Raw genomic sequence first — 21852 nt, forward strand, 5'->3', positions numbered from 1 at the left:
TCAACGAAAACTGAATGAAGTGAAACAAAATAATCAAGTACTATATCTAATTTAACAAATAATAGTGATCAATCGTTATCTAATTTAGAGCTTTGTGAAACATTATTAGCACCTAATATTCCACCTCCTAAATTAAATTACATAAATTTTAGAAATTTTTTAGAAAAAAATATAAAATTTAAAATCCCAGACGAGTCTACATTATGTAAAAATTATGTTGAAAAATGCTAGGTATTTAAATACAATACGAAATATTAGACACTATGTAGGCGATAAAAAAATTTGGGTTAGTGTAGATGAAATGACAGATGTTGAAGGTCGTTATGTAGTAGGTAAATATCGTTATTGGTACCCCGGAAGCAGAAAATTCAGGAAAAAAACATTTTTGTTAAATTCTGATGTCTTGGAAAAAACAAATCATTCAACTATTGTAAAAGCGTTCGATAAAGCCATGTTTATATGGACTGAAGGAATAAAACACGATAATAACGGCAATAATATGTGCACAGGTGAAAAAAAAATATAATATATTTTTCATTAAATTAAAATAATTTATGCTTTTATTGATTTTTCAGAATAATTATATCAGGAAGCGGTTACATTCACAAGTCTATTATGTTCATAATTAATAATTAATAATAATATTTATTTTTAAAATACATTTTTTTTTGCTCATCTAATTACACTTTTTAGAGTTTTTAGGTCATTTTTGCATTTTTATAGTACATTTTTGCATGTGTATTTTTAGGTCATTAAAATCCTAGCTCTAGTTATAACCATAGGAGTGCCGAGTATTTCACAATATTAAGATATAATACAACTTACAACTCGACTCAATCCTACCTTATCTGAAAGACACTAGAAGATGTACACAGTAGTCATATTGTATCTGAACAATGATGGAGAATTTATAATTATTATAAACACCTTGTTGAATTGTGTTATACATGACTTTGTATTATCGGTTTTATTTGCACTGCCAGTGATAAACGTGATCAATATCTATGTATATCTAATAATAATTATCATATATTAATATTTTTTACTATGGTAATTTTTATAATATAGTATCACAGATTATATTAAACAGTGACCAGTGGTGTGATGACTGATGGCCGTGATTTTGATGAGCAGTTGCCCGATAATTTTAAAGAGGTGGGTGTTTGGATACCGGGGGAAGAGTACTGGATTTTATGAAAAATTGTACTACCTACAAGGCTAACTTCACCTGAATACGATATTTAATGAGAATAATAATAGTTGAATGGTAAGTATAATTATACTGTACCTAAGTAGTCAAGGGGTGGTTGGTCATTCAAAGGATGAATTGCCCGATAAAATATTTCACTTCTCCACTCCACTGGCAGTGCCTATACAACAAAAATTATTTTAACCATTTTTAAAAAGTTTGTGTTATCATACATGCCATAATCAGTTCGTGGTTACAATAAGTTCACTAAAATGGAAATGTTACGACAAAATATTATACAGATTATAGGTAACACCTACGCCTTATGATTACACCTATAGTCATCAATAAATCATAAGTTATAATTTTACTCGTATACATATAATATATTTTATTAGGATATTCATAAGTATACTCTCAATGTATATATTATGTACTTACAGTTATTTTTTTGGTATAATGGTAAGTTTACAATTAAACTATAATTCATAGTTAGTTAGTGTGTTTGTGGAATGGGGAGGAGTGGTTACAAACTGTGTTGAATTTCTGCCAAGTGCCGTCTGTATGCAGACTCTTAATACTCGATAGAACACTCATCCTTGTTGTATACCTATTATGTAGTGTTTGATAATATTAATATCTAACTTCGGTATATGGTGTATATATATCAGTCTATGGTGCAGTTTCAAGTGCCGTCAACACGTAGACCGTGTGCTTTAAATATAATGTCATCCCTGATGTTTTAATAATTAGCATCTGCTTGCAGGCGTTGTGTATTATAATAATGTAGATACCTATATTATACATATATATATATATATATATTGTATATAACCATAGTAGTGCTGCAGACCGTATGATAAAAAATTAAAAAAATGCTCGCCAGAACACCCAAGACGACGCGACGCGCGTCAACGATTCTATTTTAAATGAGTAAGTACCTAATTTTTTATTCTCTCTCTTATTTGGTGATGAAGATACGTTCAATTTAAAAGGGACAAAGAGATGATTGAAACGCGGGAGGACGAAATCGTAAATACATTTTAAACAATGGTTTTAAAAATAAGTCTCATTCATTCCTCGTTCGGCGGCGTGTTCGTCGTCGTCGCCGTCGCCGTCGTCGGTATCGGCGTCGTTATGTGTAGGTACGCGTATTATAGTTTGTTGTATACACTCATCTGTAGTTTGCCAAGCGAATGAAAGAACGAAAAAAAAGAAAGAATTTTGCTGGTCTATCGGTCGGCCAAAAAGTGCAATTCGTTTTCTATTTCGGGTACGGTGAATCTCGTGGGCACCAAAAGTATTTTATCAGTTTATTTTTTATTTTTTTCCCCTTGGTTTTGGCAAGGTTCCCGAATGGAAACCAAATTTCTAAAAGGTATGCACCTCGTACACAAGCATGCACACGCACGGTCCACAATGACCTTTCGACGAAAATGCGATACGTGATATTTCACATGCACACATATTATTATTATACAACACAGACGGTAGCGCATGATATCGTGATAATAATATGTAAATGGCTGGCCGTATGATGGGTACAGAATGCGCTTCTTCTCTTGCTCGCAATAGCTGATACAGTGAAAGTGCGAATACTATATTATCTTGATAGACCAACTCGTGGCTTGAACGATAGGCAGTATTATATAGTTATATACAAAGAGAAGTGTAATGTGTAATGTGTACACGTATACAAGTATACAAGTATAATATACAAGAGTTACTTAAACTCACCATCTTTGCGTGCCAGTGGTGCACAATATTTCATTTTCGGGAGTGTTGACCGCATAATATAATATGTTTAACTCATTTTTAATCAAAAAATAATAATGTTTTTGTTATGACATTGCTGTGTTCACTACAAATAGCATCCCGGACCACTTAATTTTTACCACACCTTTACCACCATCACCCCCTAATTTAATTCGGGAGTCAGTTAATACCCTCATACTTATTTGTGTGAATGCACCGATTTATACCTAAACAGCACTATTATAATGATATGGACCTTGGACGCAACTACTTTGGTCTAAGTCGTCTTTTTGACTAACTATGATAAAATAGTTTCTTTTTTTGTCTAAAAATAATTCCATTATTTTTGCTCACAGTTTCACCTTTCAAGTTCAATATTTTGGTGAGCATGCTTGCAATGCATATAGTCTTAAAATAAGTTTAATAAAGCTATTTAGAATTACCCAGAGCGTTATGAATAATTAATTTTGATATAATTTTGTTTGGTTTACTATTTGGACTAGGAACACGTTTTTGTTATACATATCTTCAATGCTTAGATTTTTTTTCGCTTGTCGATATAAAATTATTATAGAGGACCATACGCTTTTACTTTCTAAGAATTTAATTTTTTTGTTACCAGTCACTTTCTTTACTCTTTATAGTAAAATTATCACAATAATCTCAAATATCATATAGGCCGTTTAAAGGGAATATCGGAATAAGAAATATTCATTTAGATTTAATTTATTTTATTTTGAAATGTGGGTATCGCAATTTAGCAGAGTTTTCTGCTGCACGATTTATTTAAAATAGGCAATAGCTTAAATTTATCTTGGTCCCAAAATCAGTCTTGAGTTCATCGGATAAAAATTTTAATTCACGAGACCTATATAATATATTAATATACAAGATTCAGCATACTATTGCAGTGCCTACCAATAAAACAGAATTTATTGAACCGGCTACACATACTCATATTTTGAAGTAATGTAACGTTCCAGCGTAACTGTAGACATATAATTGAATATTTGTCTCGACATCGGTATGATGGAATCGTATCGATTTATACGCACAACAATATTGTAATTTGCGTAATCTATATCATAATAACGTAGTTATACAAATATCGTTATTTGAAATCGAAATAGGTAAGTACAAGAGAATAATTACCAATAAAACAATATTGAAACAAAAAAACTTTTTTTTTTTATATGGCATTCTTTACTATACACATGAAATAGTAAAATATTTACAACAAATCCACGTGAAAATACACTCGCCTTATAAGTATAATATATTATATTATTATTATTATTATATTATTATCATCATCATATAAATTACATATAATAAATCATAACATTTTGCAAATCAATCATATAATAATTGTACATAAACATATTATTTTATATTTAAAATATTACAAAATATTATTATTATATACGACCAGATTATTATAATATACCATCTATATTGGGATTTACGTTTGACGCAAAATAACTAGGTATCGGCCGAATTGTAAAACACGTGCAGACTACAAAATTGTATGCGAAATTTAACATTTTATATATTATATAAAGAATAATAATAATAATAATAATAAAAATGCATAACTAGATATTATATACACAATATTTTACACACTTTTTAATATTTCTATATTACCTACATAATTATTAATTATATCATAGAATATGCGTCAAGACAGAAATGCTGTTTGGTCAGCATCGTCCATACTGGGCTGGGGTACCTTTAATATACAGTAATCATTAGGAATATTTTTCTTCTATAAATTATATAGTTAGTACCTTTATTTGAAATATTATAATAGTTTCATACAGACAGATTTCTATTACGTGGACAGCACTGTGACACCTACTGTAGGTACGTCTATTATACGACTTTAATGTAGTGATTGGAATAAAACCAAAATTATTTTTTATCGTAATCATTGTAGTAAGAAATAACACGTATATAAAATAATAGCTCTTTATACCTATATTTAATTCATATTTAAATATATTCGCTTTATTTTAAGTAGAATCGTTTATCAGTTTATTACATGATTGAATGTACCTAATATTGGTTATGTCTAGGTATGCTCTAAGTAAAGTTAGGTTATGTCTATAAATCAGATATTACGAACGACTGCACTAATAGAAACGATTTATATACTAGACTTTCTGTTAATTGAATAAAAAAAACTAATTCGACTAGTACGTGATTGTGACGTTGGTGACGACATGTCCCTACAAATGAGCGTTGTAACCCTTATTTTATTATGTCGATGTAATATATTATTATGTACAGCACCTGTACTAAATGAATTGGCGCGATAATCATATTTTGTCGACAGGTGTGATGGGGGTTACCTATACGGCCATCGTATTATAATGTAGTCATCATCCCTCGCAGTTGCGCCAGTGATGTTATCTAATGTCATCATATAATAACGCTGTGATCAAATGATATAATTTTTTTCCTTTTCACATTTCATGCTATTTTATAATAACAATTAAACAATCAAACGGGCGAGTGCAGGTATATGGTTGCATATTATTTATAAATTATATAGGTATACGTATAGCTGGTATAATATATTAAATATGACGTGTTATGATTGCGTTTACAGGAAAACAAAACAGTTATAATAAAAAGTTATATTTCGATTACTGAATCGAATATAAATTAAAAATTCTATACACTATATTATGTTTAACGGTAACATAACAACAAAAATAAAACCAATCATTAAAAAGCAATAATAAATATATACCTGTACGGCGATATAAATAAAACAAACTTTAAAATGATTATAATATGTGCTATTGACGAGGCGTGGCTACATAACCATCACCTTGATCAATTTAACTAGACATGCCACTTAAACAACTAAACATATTCGAATATCTTTAAAATAAATAAAAGCGTGTATCTATATCATTATACTGTATTTTATAGAAACTGCAGAGTACTGCAAGGTGTGTGCAACGAAGAAACGTACCTATATACATTATCATTATTATGTTTTTACGAAGTGCGTCTGCGGATTAATATTTTATGTATACATGATACATATTGATACATAGGTATACATAGGCACCTGTTACACTGTATGGAGATAAAATAAAATAGAAATGGCGTGTTTAGTGTAGGTAAAATTGTAACAATATAGGGTATGGTTTCAAACGTTTTATTATAATATAATAATAAGTATCATACATAAATGCGTAATAATATCATAATATAAATATGAAAAAAAAGAAAAAAGTCTGCAAAGGAAAACAAAACAATAACCTAAATAATAATATCATAATATGACTCAAAAACGTTTATTGTTATTATTATTATTATTATTATTACAGTGCTTTTTGGGCGTTGTATTCATTAGTTATTTATATAGACAAATATATTTTTTTTGGTTGGTTCGATATGTATATAATATAGCCCACAAACATTTGTACATGCTCTTCGTATATATATATATATGTAGGTATTTACAGTCGCAGGTTTGACTACAGTAAAAATAATAGGTAGTAATAATAAAATTAAAATTGTTTAATGTACATCGATGGAATTTTTTATCATGCTTGACCCGATAAAAAAATGTTTTATACGGTATTAAATCGTAATAAATATTGCAACTCTCCCAGTCGTCTAAGTGGCGTGTAAGACTAAAACGCGCTTAGGGCCTAATTTTTGGGATATTAAAAAAAAAAAAATAATAATAATAATAATAAACAATAAAAACAAAAAAAAAAAGATATAGTAAAACGCATAGGTAATATAATAATATATAAATAATAATAATAAAATATATTATAATAATCGAGTGATGCCGTGTGTGTAGGTCATCGTGCGTCGAACACGTTTCTTGCATTATTACAATAATATAATATATAATATGATCGGTGCAGGTGATATGGCGGCGATGGTGATGCGGTGGTTCCCTCTCGGCGCGCGGAAAAGGTGACGGCACGTCCTGCAGTACGCCCGGCGGTGATGGCACGGCGTCCCCGGCGTGTCGCGGCCACGTTGAAATATCACAACATCATATCATAAAATAACATTATGTGGGTGGATATCGCATCGCACCCATCGTATGCATTTTTACCAAGCGACGCGACAACGACCGGCGGAGTGTATATAGACTAAGCGGCGGCGCGGCATCACAACGGGGCGGGCGTGCCCGTCATCTGCCTCCAGACGGAGTGTCACATGGAGTTTATGTACGGCCAGCTGAAGCTGCTTCCGCTTAGCAGCATGTCCCGGATGAGCGTCTCGATGGGCGTCTTGCCCACCAGCCGGACGAAGAAGAGCTGCTCGATGACCTGCGAGCTGACCGTGCGCAGTGACGGCAACCTGAGCAGCAGCTTGCCGAACCTGATCGGCTGGTTCGGGTACTGCGTCCGGCAATACTCCTCCAGGGCGCACTGAGACTTTTCCTGCAGCGACTCGATGTGCGCCACGTCTGACAACCCGCACGCGTCTGTGAAACGGTAAGAAACAAAATAATATTAAATTATGGCCACGTTCTAAGGATGCATTTTTAATGTTGGCTGATATGAGAAATTTGAACAAATTTTTAACTACCGATATTTAATATACCGGGGGTTGACCTAGGAATTTTATACTCCCGGGGTGTATGAATCACCTGTTACTGCAGAGAGCGCTGGTGTCTCTGGGTTCGATTATATACGAGAGTAATAGGTGTATTACATAATATGGATGTATTTACTGCGACATTAAGTCTAAAAAAACCGTACATTATTTCTTTTTGAGCATTTTCGTAGCATTTTCTCGAGTAAAAAATAAATATATCCCTATTCGTCGAGGGTGTTATCGTATAAATCAATTTCAAATTAATTCGATTTTCGTTCTCTCGGGAGATCAAGCAACCTGCGGACAAACACAATATTTACTCGTTGGCCGGAGTATATTATTACGCGTTGTTAGGAGTTCGATTTCCATTTCATTGTAACCGGTTTTGTGTTAAAATATAATATGAATGTAAATATATTGGTACATGGAGTTTTGGGACGATATAATTCTGTCAAACGGCACCGAAAGTGTGGTGAAGAGAGGTCTAAGTCGAATTATTGTCGTGAATAATAGACCGTTGACGATAATAACATGTCGCTGTGTGCGCTCTCAAAGAAGTCATCAAATATTAAATGCTTTTAGACAATATTATGCGTACAAAAAAAATTATATATTCTTTCTGTTACGAAACGGAAACGGGGAAATAAACCGCCACTGTATAGAGTATAATACAGACTAATCCACGGCGTCCCCTGTTATAATACTATTTTGGATTTTTTTTAGCTTATCGACGACTTACTAAGCTTGACCCGTTTGCTGTATTTTTGACCGACCAGCTAATCACTCAGAGGCAATAAGTTAATCCCAGCTGCGCATAGAAAAGCTGCAGTGATGTATGCAACGAGGTAGGTACTGCACCCATACTCGCCAACAACAATATTATTATATTTTAATAATATAACTCGCGCGCGCCGTTGTTTGTTTACGAACTCGTCAGGGCTGTCGCGCCACCCCCGCAGATTACGTGGCCGCGAGCGCGTCGTATACATATATTTTTAATTTTTCGTTAGGCTTGGCGTGCGGTTTTGTTTTTTCGGTTTTCGATAACCGCGCCGCAACCCCGAGCGAGAGGGATGATTCTTTAATTAGGCCCCTCTGCAGCCCGCATTAGCATAAGAGGGACGCTCGATTGCAATGTACGTATATGTATATGCGTATACGGCGAAGCGTTGTAACAATATTTGCCCTTTCGACTGGCCCGCCACTCGTCATCCCCGTCAGGTCTTAAACGCCAAAAACTCGTGTGTGTCGCGAGATCAAACCCTTCCCCTCGCTAAAAACACTCACCCCGAAAACATCGATTTCCAAGCGAAACGTCGCGGTCGTCATCATCGAGCATATAATATTTTAGATGACGTATAAAATATATAAAAAAAATTCGGTTTTTGTCCACAATCCAACGAGCCTATAGACGGATCCTTGATGCCTACCTAGCTATTTATATATTAAAAATATATTTCCATATCGATAATATAGTTCCAGTTAAATACAACTCAGAAAGAATATTTGTTGAATTATTAGTTATTACTATATTTTCCAACAATTAACAAATAATATTATACATAACATATTATCAATTTTATGCTCAACCAAATAAAATCCACCTCCTGATTTCCAATTACACTCTCCACGGAATGCAATGTAGGTTAGGGTAAGATTTGGTTTTTTTTTGTCCATATTCTATCTATCACCGAGTGCTCAAAAATCATATTCGCGATATCATTGGAAACTTATTCTGGTCTCTATATTTGCGGTATCACTCAGTTTCGTGCGGTATACTCTGTATCATCGTCCATAGGTACCTATAAAACAATAATACGCCGTTGCAGCTATTGTCGGTCGGCGTACAGCACCTAATGGACCATTTGACCTCGGCGGGCGGCCAAGCCAGCCATGCGGCGGAGCGGTAATCACACAAATATTTCGTATCCATTATAATATTATGTGTTTATGCGACGATGATAGCCGATGACGTAACGCGTAGTTTATTTAAATTAATAACGCGCGCGTGCTGGGCACGATCTTTTCTTATATTATATTATCCTTTTCATTCGATCGCGGCGTCGACGTATTTTTCTTTCTCTCTCTCACCGGCCTCGCGTCCTTATAATATGTTTCGCGTGCGTCGTACCGTATAATACTATCGTCGCGTCCGTCGGGAGTGGTTTTTTTCTTCGACTTTTTTAATTGTCACTATATACACGCGTATGTTATTATCTCGAATTATATTATTATCATAATATGTTAGGTTATTAAATTCGAGAGAGTTTCTAGCCGCGGTCAATTGCAATCTCTCGCGAACGGTGCCCATTAATTACCGCGGGGCAGATGAATGAAAACGTTACATTTAACACGGACTATATGTATAAAAAACTAAACGATCGCGACGAAGACGCTATCGTGTACGTACACAATATATTTATTTTTCACCAACGGTTTTGTTCACGCCAGAGAAATGAGAATATTATAATGTGTGTATGACTAGAGGTTGTCTTGCTGGCGTCGCAGTTAACCGCAGACAACGTGAATAATACCTATATTATCAATTACCTTTATTTTCGTTCGACCCGAACACCACCCCGCGTATGATGGTGTGCGTATACATCGCTGTATAAATAATAATACAATATTGTTCTAGCCGAGAATTCGAGACCGAGTGAATGCGACAAACGCATACAACATAACAGTATTTTATAATATACGGAAATCGCGGTTACGCGAATATTAATAATAATCGCATCGCCACCGAGTGTATGTACTAACACATATACATGTACGCATTACTACCGGGGGTAGAAAAAACAGGGTCGTTTCGGAAACGACGGCGGCGGCGTGTACACCAAAGGCTCGCGCTGTTTTCGTCGCGGGCTGTCGCGATTAGTTTTTTTGTTTCTATCGTCCCCCATCTATACATATATATTACGCTCATTCAATACGTATACGTACGGCCCGATCACCCCTCCGCTGACTATATTGCAGCATAAAGGCCTCGGCGAATATTCGGTATATCGCGCGGTCAGCCGCACCGGCTACACACAGCTTCTCATCACCCACGACCGATATAATAATAATATAATACACGTCGTCGTTGTTATTATATTTTTAGATATCATACGTACGATAACGCAAATGTCGTTCGCCCCAAGAGCGTATATATGTACTGAGTTGCAGGAAAACGGTTTTTATTAAACGTCAAATCGCGACGATAGAGAGAGAGAGAGAGAGAGAGAGAGAGAGAGAGAGAGAGAGTTTGAGTGTGTGCGTGCATGTGCATGCGTGTATGTCCCCCTTTGAGCGTTTTTATTATTTGGTTTATTTTTTTTCGGTTACGGCGATTTTTCACGTCACGGGGAGATTTCGAACGGTCGTCCGCTGCACGATACAATATATATATATATATAGTATAATGATGAAAACATAAAAACCATCTGGGGAAGAAAGAGCTTTTGATATCTAAAAATATTGTATAAATAATAATAATAGCCACCGCCGTCGGTGGCACGGGGGTAGGTCGAGCTCAGGGTTATTGCGCGTATATATAATAATATACAGTCATCGACTTTTCGACTCTTTGTCAATTAGGCCGGCGACGGCGGAACAGACTCGGGGGAATGACGGCCAAAAGTTTGGAGAGTTTGTATCGTAATACGCGTGTATATATGTATAGGTAACTACCGAATTCGGCGAGAGCGTTTTAAGCTAATTGCGAAATGAGAATAAAAACAATACACCGCGAAAGAGGAAAGCCGCGCAATTTCGCGTGTACAATATATACGTATACGGCATACCCCGCGTGAGAAGGGTCGTTGTATATTATGTATATTATTATTGTTATTATTAAAATATAATTCGAAAGGCGCGAAAACCCGCGGCAAAGTTCAAAACTTGGCCGGTCGTGGCGAATAGTAATTCGCCACGCAAGGTGACGTTGTCGACGCCGCGCAATCTGCGCGCGGCTAATAACCCGAAATGCGATTTGCATAAACATTATAACAGAAACTTCGCCCGGGGAGGTTTTTTTTTCGGAATTGAATTATTCAATTGACGCCGCCGCGCCACCGCGGCATAACAGTAGCGCGGCGTATTATATAATATACATTATTTTAGTCTTCGGGAATGAGCCTCGGCCGCCGTGTAGGTATATACTACACAGCAGGAAGATATCTAGCGGGCGACCGTAGCCGCGTTTCGGCTGCCAGAAGACGTTGCTCGTCGGCTGTATAATATGTGTACAACACACCATCAGCACTTGGCAACGAGCCCTCTGCTGCTTTATATACACGGCCGGCCGTATGTGTAATAATACGCGATACGGGATTTCGCCACCGGCCCGAAGCTTACACGGCTAAGGCGTGGTGTTCGACCGAGGGCGAGTCCCTCTTTTAGTAGAGCGCACCGCCGCCGCCCAGCTACACGGGCCAACGATTTGTTCTGTACAAGCTAACCGTGCCATACTGTGTACACCACCTACGACTGTAGCGCACATGTAAAGCTCGTTTGCGGTAAAGTTTCCGATCGCCACTGCAGCACTATAATAATACACACACACACACACACACACACATACACATAATGAAGCCCGGTTGTGTGTATATGCTCGACGTTTGTGTGATATGAATTTAGGTACGAGCGGATCGATTGATGTATGCGCACATGCAGGATATATGACGTTGTAGTGATGACGTATTTTGAAGATTTTTCCGGCGAGGCACGCGTCCGAAATAATAATAGTAAAAAATTGTTCGGTCGTCGATGAAAATGTATAACAGTTGACACAACTCCATCAAAATGGAGAGTTACAATATGAAAATATTACAAGTCGGTAAGATTTTATATCGAATATTCGTGTTATACTATACACGATGGCTGCATCAGCCATTTAAATATTATTTAATTATTTGATGTAGTCTTAACTATTTAAATGCATATTATTATACACGATAAGACGATAAGTTGTGACTTATTAGTTATTATCAACTAAATTTAAATATTATTATCGTGCTAAAGGCAACGATGTGTGATGTGTACTAGTGTGATTATTTATTGTAGACATCGATCAAAATAAAAGTGATCGTAAATAACTGCTTAATGTATAAAATATTAAAATGAAAAACAAAAAAAGTGAGCGACTACGTAAGTATTATTGTTAAGGTTGACATAGAGCTGTTAATATTAATAATAAGGATTGATTGCTAAATATACATAATATATTATAATATTATTATGTAACATGATCAAAATATTCATTCAAAAATCAAATCTATACAATATACATAATAAGAAAATTATAAATTATTATTAAAACAATATCTCAGATACCTAATTGAAACCCTTTAAATGTAAATGTTGACTTGAATAAAACAATTAAAGGCTAAGGAACGAAAAATGTTTTAATATTATTAGATTAATATAAGCGTACAAATTTAGATTTGATTATCATTTTTTGTTTTGGCCGGTGGGTGATCTGATCGGAAATCGTGGATAACTCCCAAAAATACATCACCGTCGTGTATATTAAAATGATTAAATACATTATTTAATCGACGATTTTATAAACCATTTATGAGAGAATGTTATAATTAACGGCACATGTACAGTGAAGTGTGTACACTTATAATAATCAATGGTGTGCAATAGTTAATGAAAAAAATAACTTGCCACATGGGTTGGTTAAATTAAGTTAACTTTAAACTATAATTTAATAGTTAACGAAATATATATTTAACCATACTAGCTAATAGTTAATATAATTTGGAGAAAAAATTATTAACCCATTTAAAAAGAAGTAAATTATTTTTTTTTGAATTACCACCGGAGTCACACACACGGTGTCATTGTGCCTCTTTTAATTTTAACTAAATATTTTGATAATAATGTATTCTTTCTAATTTCACTCTAGCTATAATGATTTAGGAAATTTCACGTCAAATTAATAATATTAAAACAAGAATTATTTATTTGTATATTTTTGTTTAAAATCATTGTATGTGTGCGCATAATCGTGATTAAACCAATAAAATAATAATTTATTAACTAGTTTCGTAGATATGTATAAACGTAGCATTAACTTGTATTATTTGTCAAAATAACTGGAAAAAACTTAGCTGTTACATAAGATTTTCTTTAAATAGTTAAAATAAAAAGTTAAACAGTGTAAATCTTTTACAAGGCCTATTTTTGATTATAATAAATTATGCGGGAGTGGTATTTTTAAGCATTTTCGATAGAGGTGTTTTCAAACTCAGCGCTAATACGCTAGGAGGCGAATTGTACATTCAATATATTACAATAATATTATTCAGTTTTCTGCGTGTTTGCAGTTACTTTGTTAGTCTGAAAAATGTTTGAGGACCACGTGAAATTGAATTACATTTTTCGTTTTATTGTACACCGGTCGAAATCTCGTCTGCAGTATAACTCATTATCGCCATCCTTCAGCAATGCCTGCATTTTTATCGATTTATTTTTGAAACACGTGATCCCGTTATTGTTCACCACCGTGAATCATGGTGGGGGGGGGGTATAAGGGAGCATCCATATAGGTACAATACGTGTCACGAGCTGACGATGGAGCAAGAAACGACCGGAACCACTGCGTGTATGACGACGGTTAAATTATTATTATAATCGTACATTAAAAAATAATAATATTAATAATGATAATAATAAATAATACCGTATAGGTTTTCATGGATGCGCAATAAAAACAATTTCCAACGAGATTCATGCATTCAGATTAACGATGATTAATTTTAGCATCAAAAAACCAGTATCTCGCCGTATAATAGCAGTTTTTTAATGGCGATTGAGTGATGGACGTGAATCGACGAAGAGACGCACAGCACGCAGCGAAACACACTCGTAAAATGATTACGGAAATTGTTTTCGTTATTACTTTTTTATCGTCATTTTCCTTTCCATTGGTTAATTGTTTTGTTTTTTTATTTTATACATGTATAATGTATAGTATATACTATATATATGTAAGAGGGCCCACTTAAAAAACGAGTTTAGGCGCAAATGCGATCCGTGCACTGATGCAGCGGTAGGTACCATTTGCGCATTTTTGTGGTTTTTTTATTAGTATTCATCAAGATAAGCAGGCCGACTAATTGGTAAACGCGACTGCAATGCATATAGTGATATATTAAGACCGTTGTATTTATTGTCGAGTATTAAAATTAAACAGTCGTTTTTTTACCATAATGATTCTCACTTGTTAATATACAACAGCGCGTTCGGGGGGGGTGTTTTTATTATTATTATTATTCAATTCAGCCCGCATTCTGCTGTAGGTACTTATAATATGGTGCGCGAGGTGCAGCAACACCACCACAGTGCGTGTGCGATTGTGTGTGTCAGAGGTCGATCCACCGATTACGAACCCATATAATATTATACATAATATACCATGGGCGAAAGGGTTGATGCATATGGGCTGTGTGACCGAGTCAATTGGCTGTGGTTAATTGAATTCAAATTCTGAGTTAAGTACATATTGGCCTCGATCTCCCCGCTTTTTTTAAACATCGTCTTCTGTTATTCAATTCAATTCAATAATAATAATATGCACGACAGCCGCGTATTAAATTTTTTTGTTTTTCAATTATCTTCGAATTGACCATTTCGTGTACAGGGGCAGGGGATGCACACGCACAACAAACACATTATAATATTAATCACCATCGCTTTCAATTTGTATCCGCGGGTATGTGAGTATAACACATATTATATTACAAGTCAGCGCCGTAACCGTAATATCCCAACCTAATGTTTATAAATATCGGAAAAACGCGTTTGGCGCGGCCACTGCAGCTGTATGATATTCTCCTACTAGTCATTTGAAATGTTAAAGGTATACAAACGTAAATTAAAACGACGTGTGCACAATATTTCTGCTCAATAGTACCTTATTATAAGATACGAGTACGGAGTCTTGAATAATGCGCTGAAATTATAATATATTCGTGGCTTATTATTATTCCTGAAGCCATCTCGCGGAGTTTATGATTGATACGTTTAGCCGTCCCGAATCGAGTGAGAAAAAAAAGCGCACAGGGATTATTATTATTATTTTTTACGACGTACCAACGACCCGTGTAATTCGAGAAATTTCAATTTCGGCCAACTGTCGGCTAATCGTCAGCGTCCACCCTCCGCCGCCGGTCGCGGCGCATACCACCCCACTGTTTACGAACAATCTGGTCCACTATAAAACACACTTTGACCCTTCGGGAGGTTTTGTCACGGTTTCTCGGATTACAACGAAAACCTTTTCGGTCACGTTCCGTACGGGCCTCGTAATAAATATTAAAACAAAAATTTTATACGGCCCGCCCTATACATAATAGGTAAATCAGTACGTGTATAAATATTATATGCAGGATAATTTCGAAAAACAACGTCGTAAAATACGGTGTCGATATGAAACAAATCGGGTGTGCTGTCTTCCGACTTACCAATTATTGGCCATCATGCATAATATTGTATATTGAGTTTGACTACAATTTTTCAATTCGTGTTTGGCTATAGTACTACCACCAAGGTTTTTTTTCCGATGCAATTTATACAAAAGTAAAAAAAAAAATCATTGGAATATTTTATGTCTAGGCATTGTCGAATATTTTAAGCTCGTGTTTTAAATCAAAACGGTAGTTTAAGTCGTATAACCGCAGTGTACCTCTATATTATACATAATATTATATTATGTACCTACTGAAATAATAAATTTTTTAATAAGATTTAAAATTCACGAACATTTATTTGAATGTGGTTTATGAAATTAAGTTTTTTTTCTATAATTTTTGTGTTTCTCGAAGAATAAAAAAGTAGGTTATACACTTCACGGTCATTGCGGCGAACCATACCGGCTCAACGGAACGTCAAACCGCATTCGGAATACGTCTACAAACCTACGATGACCAAAAGAATAGCCGCGGTTTCGTCAAACCTAATGATCGGTATGCGTTGTTATTATTATTATTATATTTTCGAGACAATAAGTCACAGCACATTGTTCGTCTATGCGCGAATCGACTACAATATACAACAATTAACCAGATAACACGTATGCGTTTGCAGTTCATATTGTCCTTTTTTTTTCTCTTTATCCTTCTAAATCTCGACCGACTCCCTTTCTCCGGCGATTCGAGCGGGCACATTATGCGTTCGAACCATATAAATGTATCATATATGTAAACTTTTACTTGCGGGGTTACACGCGATTATATGCAGCGCTGCAGTTCTAAATGCCATGGTTAAAATGTTCGATGTTATTCTAACATGTTATATTGTACGGCAAAGTCGGTACCTATATTATAGTCTACATAATATATACGCGAAACGACATTGTTGTCCACAAGTGGTCTTATGAAATGTCGTTTGTGATATGTCATGATAATAATATGTTGGTATACTCGTAATATACAACGAAGTTGTTCGCATCTAATAAACATAGCAACGATAGGTATCATTATAATATGGTCCCGTGCCCCGACGCACTCGATCGGTGCGTTAAAATATATTATAATATACAATACAATATAATATTAGGTGATAATTAAAATAATAATTTTTCAGGAACGTCGTCTATAGCGCAAAGTATATGTAGGCACTTCTATATTATACACGAAATATTAATAATGATATATTGCAGTCGTCCCGCTCGTATAGAGAAATTCGCCATAACATAATAATGTAGTGTCTGCCAGGATATTTTTTAGTGCTATATATTTAATATTTATATTATTATTATTTCCACACACGTCATATTATGTATATACGTATACTGTCGTACATAATATATAATATGCGCACGCATATATACATACCTATATATATAATATTGACAATGAGTTAGTGGGTGGTCAGACCGCAATATTATTCGGCCAATTATACATATATGGATACGATATATCCCAGCCAGTGAAATGGCATTGCCCAATTTCGGATTACGAATTTACGAGCATCGTCGTAAAAGTCGAACACGTGAATAACTATATATATGTACCTAATAATATATGTATACACGTGTATAATAATACTTGCGTGTATGTGATATAATGATAAAGGTATATATATATATATATATATACACAATACACATGAATACATGACGGTGGGCCCACCACGAGCGTGGTATATTATATACACTGCGGCAATATAACCGTTTGTGAAGGGGTTTAAACAAAGCCAATTTAGCGTCGTATTAAAACTGGCCACGAATATATTGTGTAGCGCAATAAATATATTGTTTGACATCGGAATTGACATGGCGCGAAATAAACTGTATATAAAATATCATATAAGTGTGTCGTACCGAGCTATATATTATATGTATAATGTATATATAGAAGTCTGCGTTACTATTATGTGTAAGACGTTAAGCTGCGTTTTTGGCTAACAATGTACATAATAATATATGTATAATGTATTAACGTATAATATTCTGCAGCGTGCCTACCTGCGATAATATAATATTTCTAGTCCGAAAACACGCAAAATGGCGTTCCAGAACAAATTGGATGTGTATAATAAATAATATAGTAAATACTATATTTCTACGGTCATTTATAGGCAAGCAACCACTCAAATATAATAATGTATACTATTCGTAAAAACTTACATTTTCTCATACGACTGACAATATTGTGTCCCCGTTCTGCACTGGCAGTCGGTTATATGATTTATGACATGATGTATTATTATTTATTATCAACACGACTTTGTCGTGCGCGATGTTTTTGATGAATAGGACCCATCATTGATTTCGAGGGATACATTACGCGAGTATAATTAATAATAAAACAACTTTTCATATTCTTTAACCCTAGTTATTACACTATATTTTTTATATATAATGCCAACCAACTACGGAAAAACATGCCAACGAACTAATATTATGATATAAAACATAACACTTCACTGGTTTTCGCATTATTTCTGCAGCGAGAGTAACATAATAAATAAGTAACTACAAGTATACAACACGTCATGTTGCTGCTGCGATTGAGTATGATATAATATAAATATTAATAGGTATAGCGCATGAGGTCAGCTACAATTTTTCCAAACGATTATACATTCATTCGTAGGTATACCAGCCATTGTTAAATCAGTTATGAACTATCTATTTTCAGATGTATATTATGGCTGATGTGTGTTTTGTACGGGCGAGTGTAATTATTATGATCTCAGCGACTGGCTATATTAGAGTCCGTTTTCGGCATGCGTGTGCAACGTCATAATGTGAGATCGCTCGCTATAACCATACATGCTTCTATATAGACAAATTAATACAAATCGCCGGTTGAATCAGAAACGATATTATTACGATAAAAGCGTCCAGAGTGTTAACCGACCGCATACAGCACAATATGCCTATTAATAATGATATCGTCGTCGGCTCTGGAGAACTTTCGATTTGTAATTTGGAGTGGCGTAGGAAGGCTACATATTATTGCAGACCGAGCGCAAAATTTCATTTCGAAAAAAGGCGTTCTTAAAATATTGGGCTCTATGTAGTTAAATAAATTATTTTATTTTATTTGTTCGTGTGTATCAATATATCATCAAAACATCGAAGACGAGTGAAAGATATGGCAATAAAAATGAAAATAATCAAAAAATATTAATATACTTGTGTTGTTTCTTCGTTAATAACAGTGAACACTTTACATAGTTATTATTATATTTATTTCCCATAGACTAGCAGTAGAAACTGCATTCGAAGGTTCCTATATGCCACTGCATGGTAATTTGTGAATCACGTGGGGCCGGGGGTGTTGAGAATTCGACATTCCCGCGAACAGCTCCGTACAATATTATCCACTTCTGCCTCCGAAGAGGTATTATTAATAATAATAATAATATGAACGTACTATAAACGCGAAAAACTTTAACAGATAAACTGCACCGCGCGTTATTTACACACTATTGAACGCGGCGAGACGTCGTTATAACACATTATGCGCACCCATTGTACTCGCGCACCCGGCGACGTGATATCGTGTATAATATACACGATATTAACAATAATAATAATATTATGTTTGTAATGTTTGTATGCGAATACGAAGAAGAAGAAGAAGAAGAAGAAGAGAAGAAGAAGAAGAAAAAGACGACGGCGACTGGCAGCAGCAGCAGCAGCAGCAGCAGCAGCAGCAGCAGCAGCAGTAGCAGATGATCGTCGTCGACAGTCCTTTTCCTTTGCACATAATAATAATAACGACGACTATAATACGGTACCTATCTATTATATTTGCACACAAAACGGCGTGTGCGCGTGTTTACACGCGTATCATAATATATTATCATTATTATTATTATTATTATTATTATTATATACCGCCACTGATGCCGTTTGTCGCGATCTCGCGTCTGTGTAGGTGTGATTATATTCGTTTGTACCTATATAATATATTATAATAATATTATGCGAGCGCTGTGTGTGTGACTCCTCTCGGCGGCGCGGGCCACAATGACTCGTTGATGATGCGCTCACTGATCCGTGTGTGTAAACAGACTTATATTATACACGGGGTAGGTATGTGATGTTGTGTGATGCCGAGAGCGTATATTTACGACAATGTCTGGATGAAATACGTTTTACCACCGGGTACGTGTATGGGTGGTACTCATTCGTAAACTCTGGTCGTCGATTGTCGGACTGCTACAGTAGTTGTAGTAGTAGTAGGCAACTATAGTGCGTATATTGACACTGCGCATTGTTATATTATTTGTGTATACACGATAACGACGCGAAGCTGTGATTTATCGGGACCCGAGAAATATAAAATAACAAAGCGAAATCCCTCCTCTGAGACGCTTCTCAAAACGAACGAGACGACGAAAATAAAAAATCGAATTACGATGTAAATAATAAAATGTACAATAATGTAATAATGTACCTAATAGCATGGTCGGAACGACAATCGGTAATTACGCGACCGGGCGAGTGGGGGTTCTTTCGAGATAGATATTTTTTTTTTGCGCGATCGTCGTCTTCCACTGCACTGATAAATTGCGTTTAACTAATAACTGCAGCAGTACCTATACCTATAAGTGCAATCATAAATAATAATTCTGTCATAATAATACTATCAGAGCTCAGAGTCATCGTGCTGCAGTCGACTTTTCAACATAATTTTATTATTATTTATATTATGATTTCAATACTGCACGAGCTGTTCGATTTACATATAACGGTTAGAATGGTTAGATACGATCATGTTGGGAGGACACGCTCGTTAGCGATCAATCGCGCCACACATTACACGCGTATTGGTTAACTGGTTAACACATTTTTTGTCCGAGTAATTAATTCGTACACGACTATTAAAGTAATAAAACCAAAGGTGAGAAGTCTAATTCCTATAATCATTTTAAATGTAGTCTGCAGTAACCATGTATCTGTACACAATATATATACCTAAATAATATTATAGATATGCGATAGTGATGATGCGGAAGACAGTAATATTGTTTCTAGGAAAATATATAAATCGGCGTTATATACCACCGCGTGTGATAAAACCACCTCTACTATACTTTAATGATGTATTTATTCAAATTATTCTGATTTTTGAAATTATTATACTATGTTAACTTTATAAAGACCATGTTTTTAAACGATTAGATTTGTATACAATTTAAGTTGGGTCCTGTACTAACTTTCATTTTTTTTAACGAAACTTGCCCTTTTTATATAATTTACAAATTATATTTTGAATATTTTAATGCATTTAAATCAACATTTAATTATAGTACCTATTTACTTGATATTTACTTGGTATAAGTACTCCTTCAATTTCTATAAACTATAAAATGTTGTGCTAAAATAATGATATTACTGAAATATATTAAAATACCTAACTTTAATTTAAAAATCATTATACATACCTACAAATTTTAAACCTATTATATTATTATGGACTATTATTCATGGAGACATGAAGTTATATAGTTCAGAAAGTACTTAATCAAATGTTGACATTTTACGCAACACCGTTTTCATAAAAATGAATAAATTGCGTTATTCACTAACATTAAAAAAGAAATTTGTATGAACAAAGTACGCATTTAAAAAATGAAAACTATACCTAATCAAGTGTTTGAAAATCTAAAAATCCGAATTTCGAATGAATGCATAAATTATATGTACGTTTTGCTGTGAGCATGCTTGGTGAATCACCCAGTAGGTATATAATATAACGTGCAGTACACCCATCGAATAGAAACCATTAAAATACTTTAAAGATATGTGTACTACGTGCTCGTATTTTTGGCTTTCTTTGCGTCCTAAAAAACATAAACCGCCTAGTCAT

General features: G+C 34.7%; 1 protein-coding gene across 1 annotated transcript in view; it reads right to left on the bottom strand.

Moving 5' to 3' along the window:
- Positions 1-6408: 6408 nt before the first annotated feature.
- LOC111029473 (nuclear receptor subfamily 2 group F member 1-B) overlaps positions 6409-21852 on the bottom strand; it is a 53480-nt gene continuing 38036 nt past the window's right edge. The window contains exon 5 of the mRNA XM_022308478.1: positions 6409-7415. Within this exon, the coding sequence (XP_022164170.1) occupies positions 7141-7415 (275 nt within the window). The 3' untranslated portion in view covers positions 6409-7140. The remainder of the gene's footprint in view (positions 7416-21852) is intronic.

Source organism: Myzus persicae, unplaced genomic scaffold, assembly GCF_001856785.1.
Source record: "Myzus persicae strain clone G006 unplaced genomic scaffold, MPER_G0061.0, whole genome shotgun sequence".
In the NCBI taxonomy this organism is placed as follows: Eukaryota; Metazoa; Arthropoda; class Insecta; order Hemiptera; family Aphididae; genus Myzus; species Myzus persicae.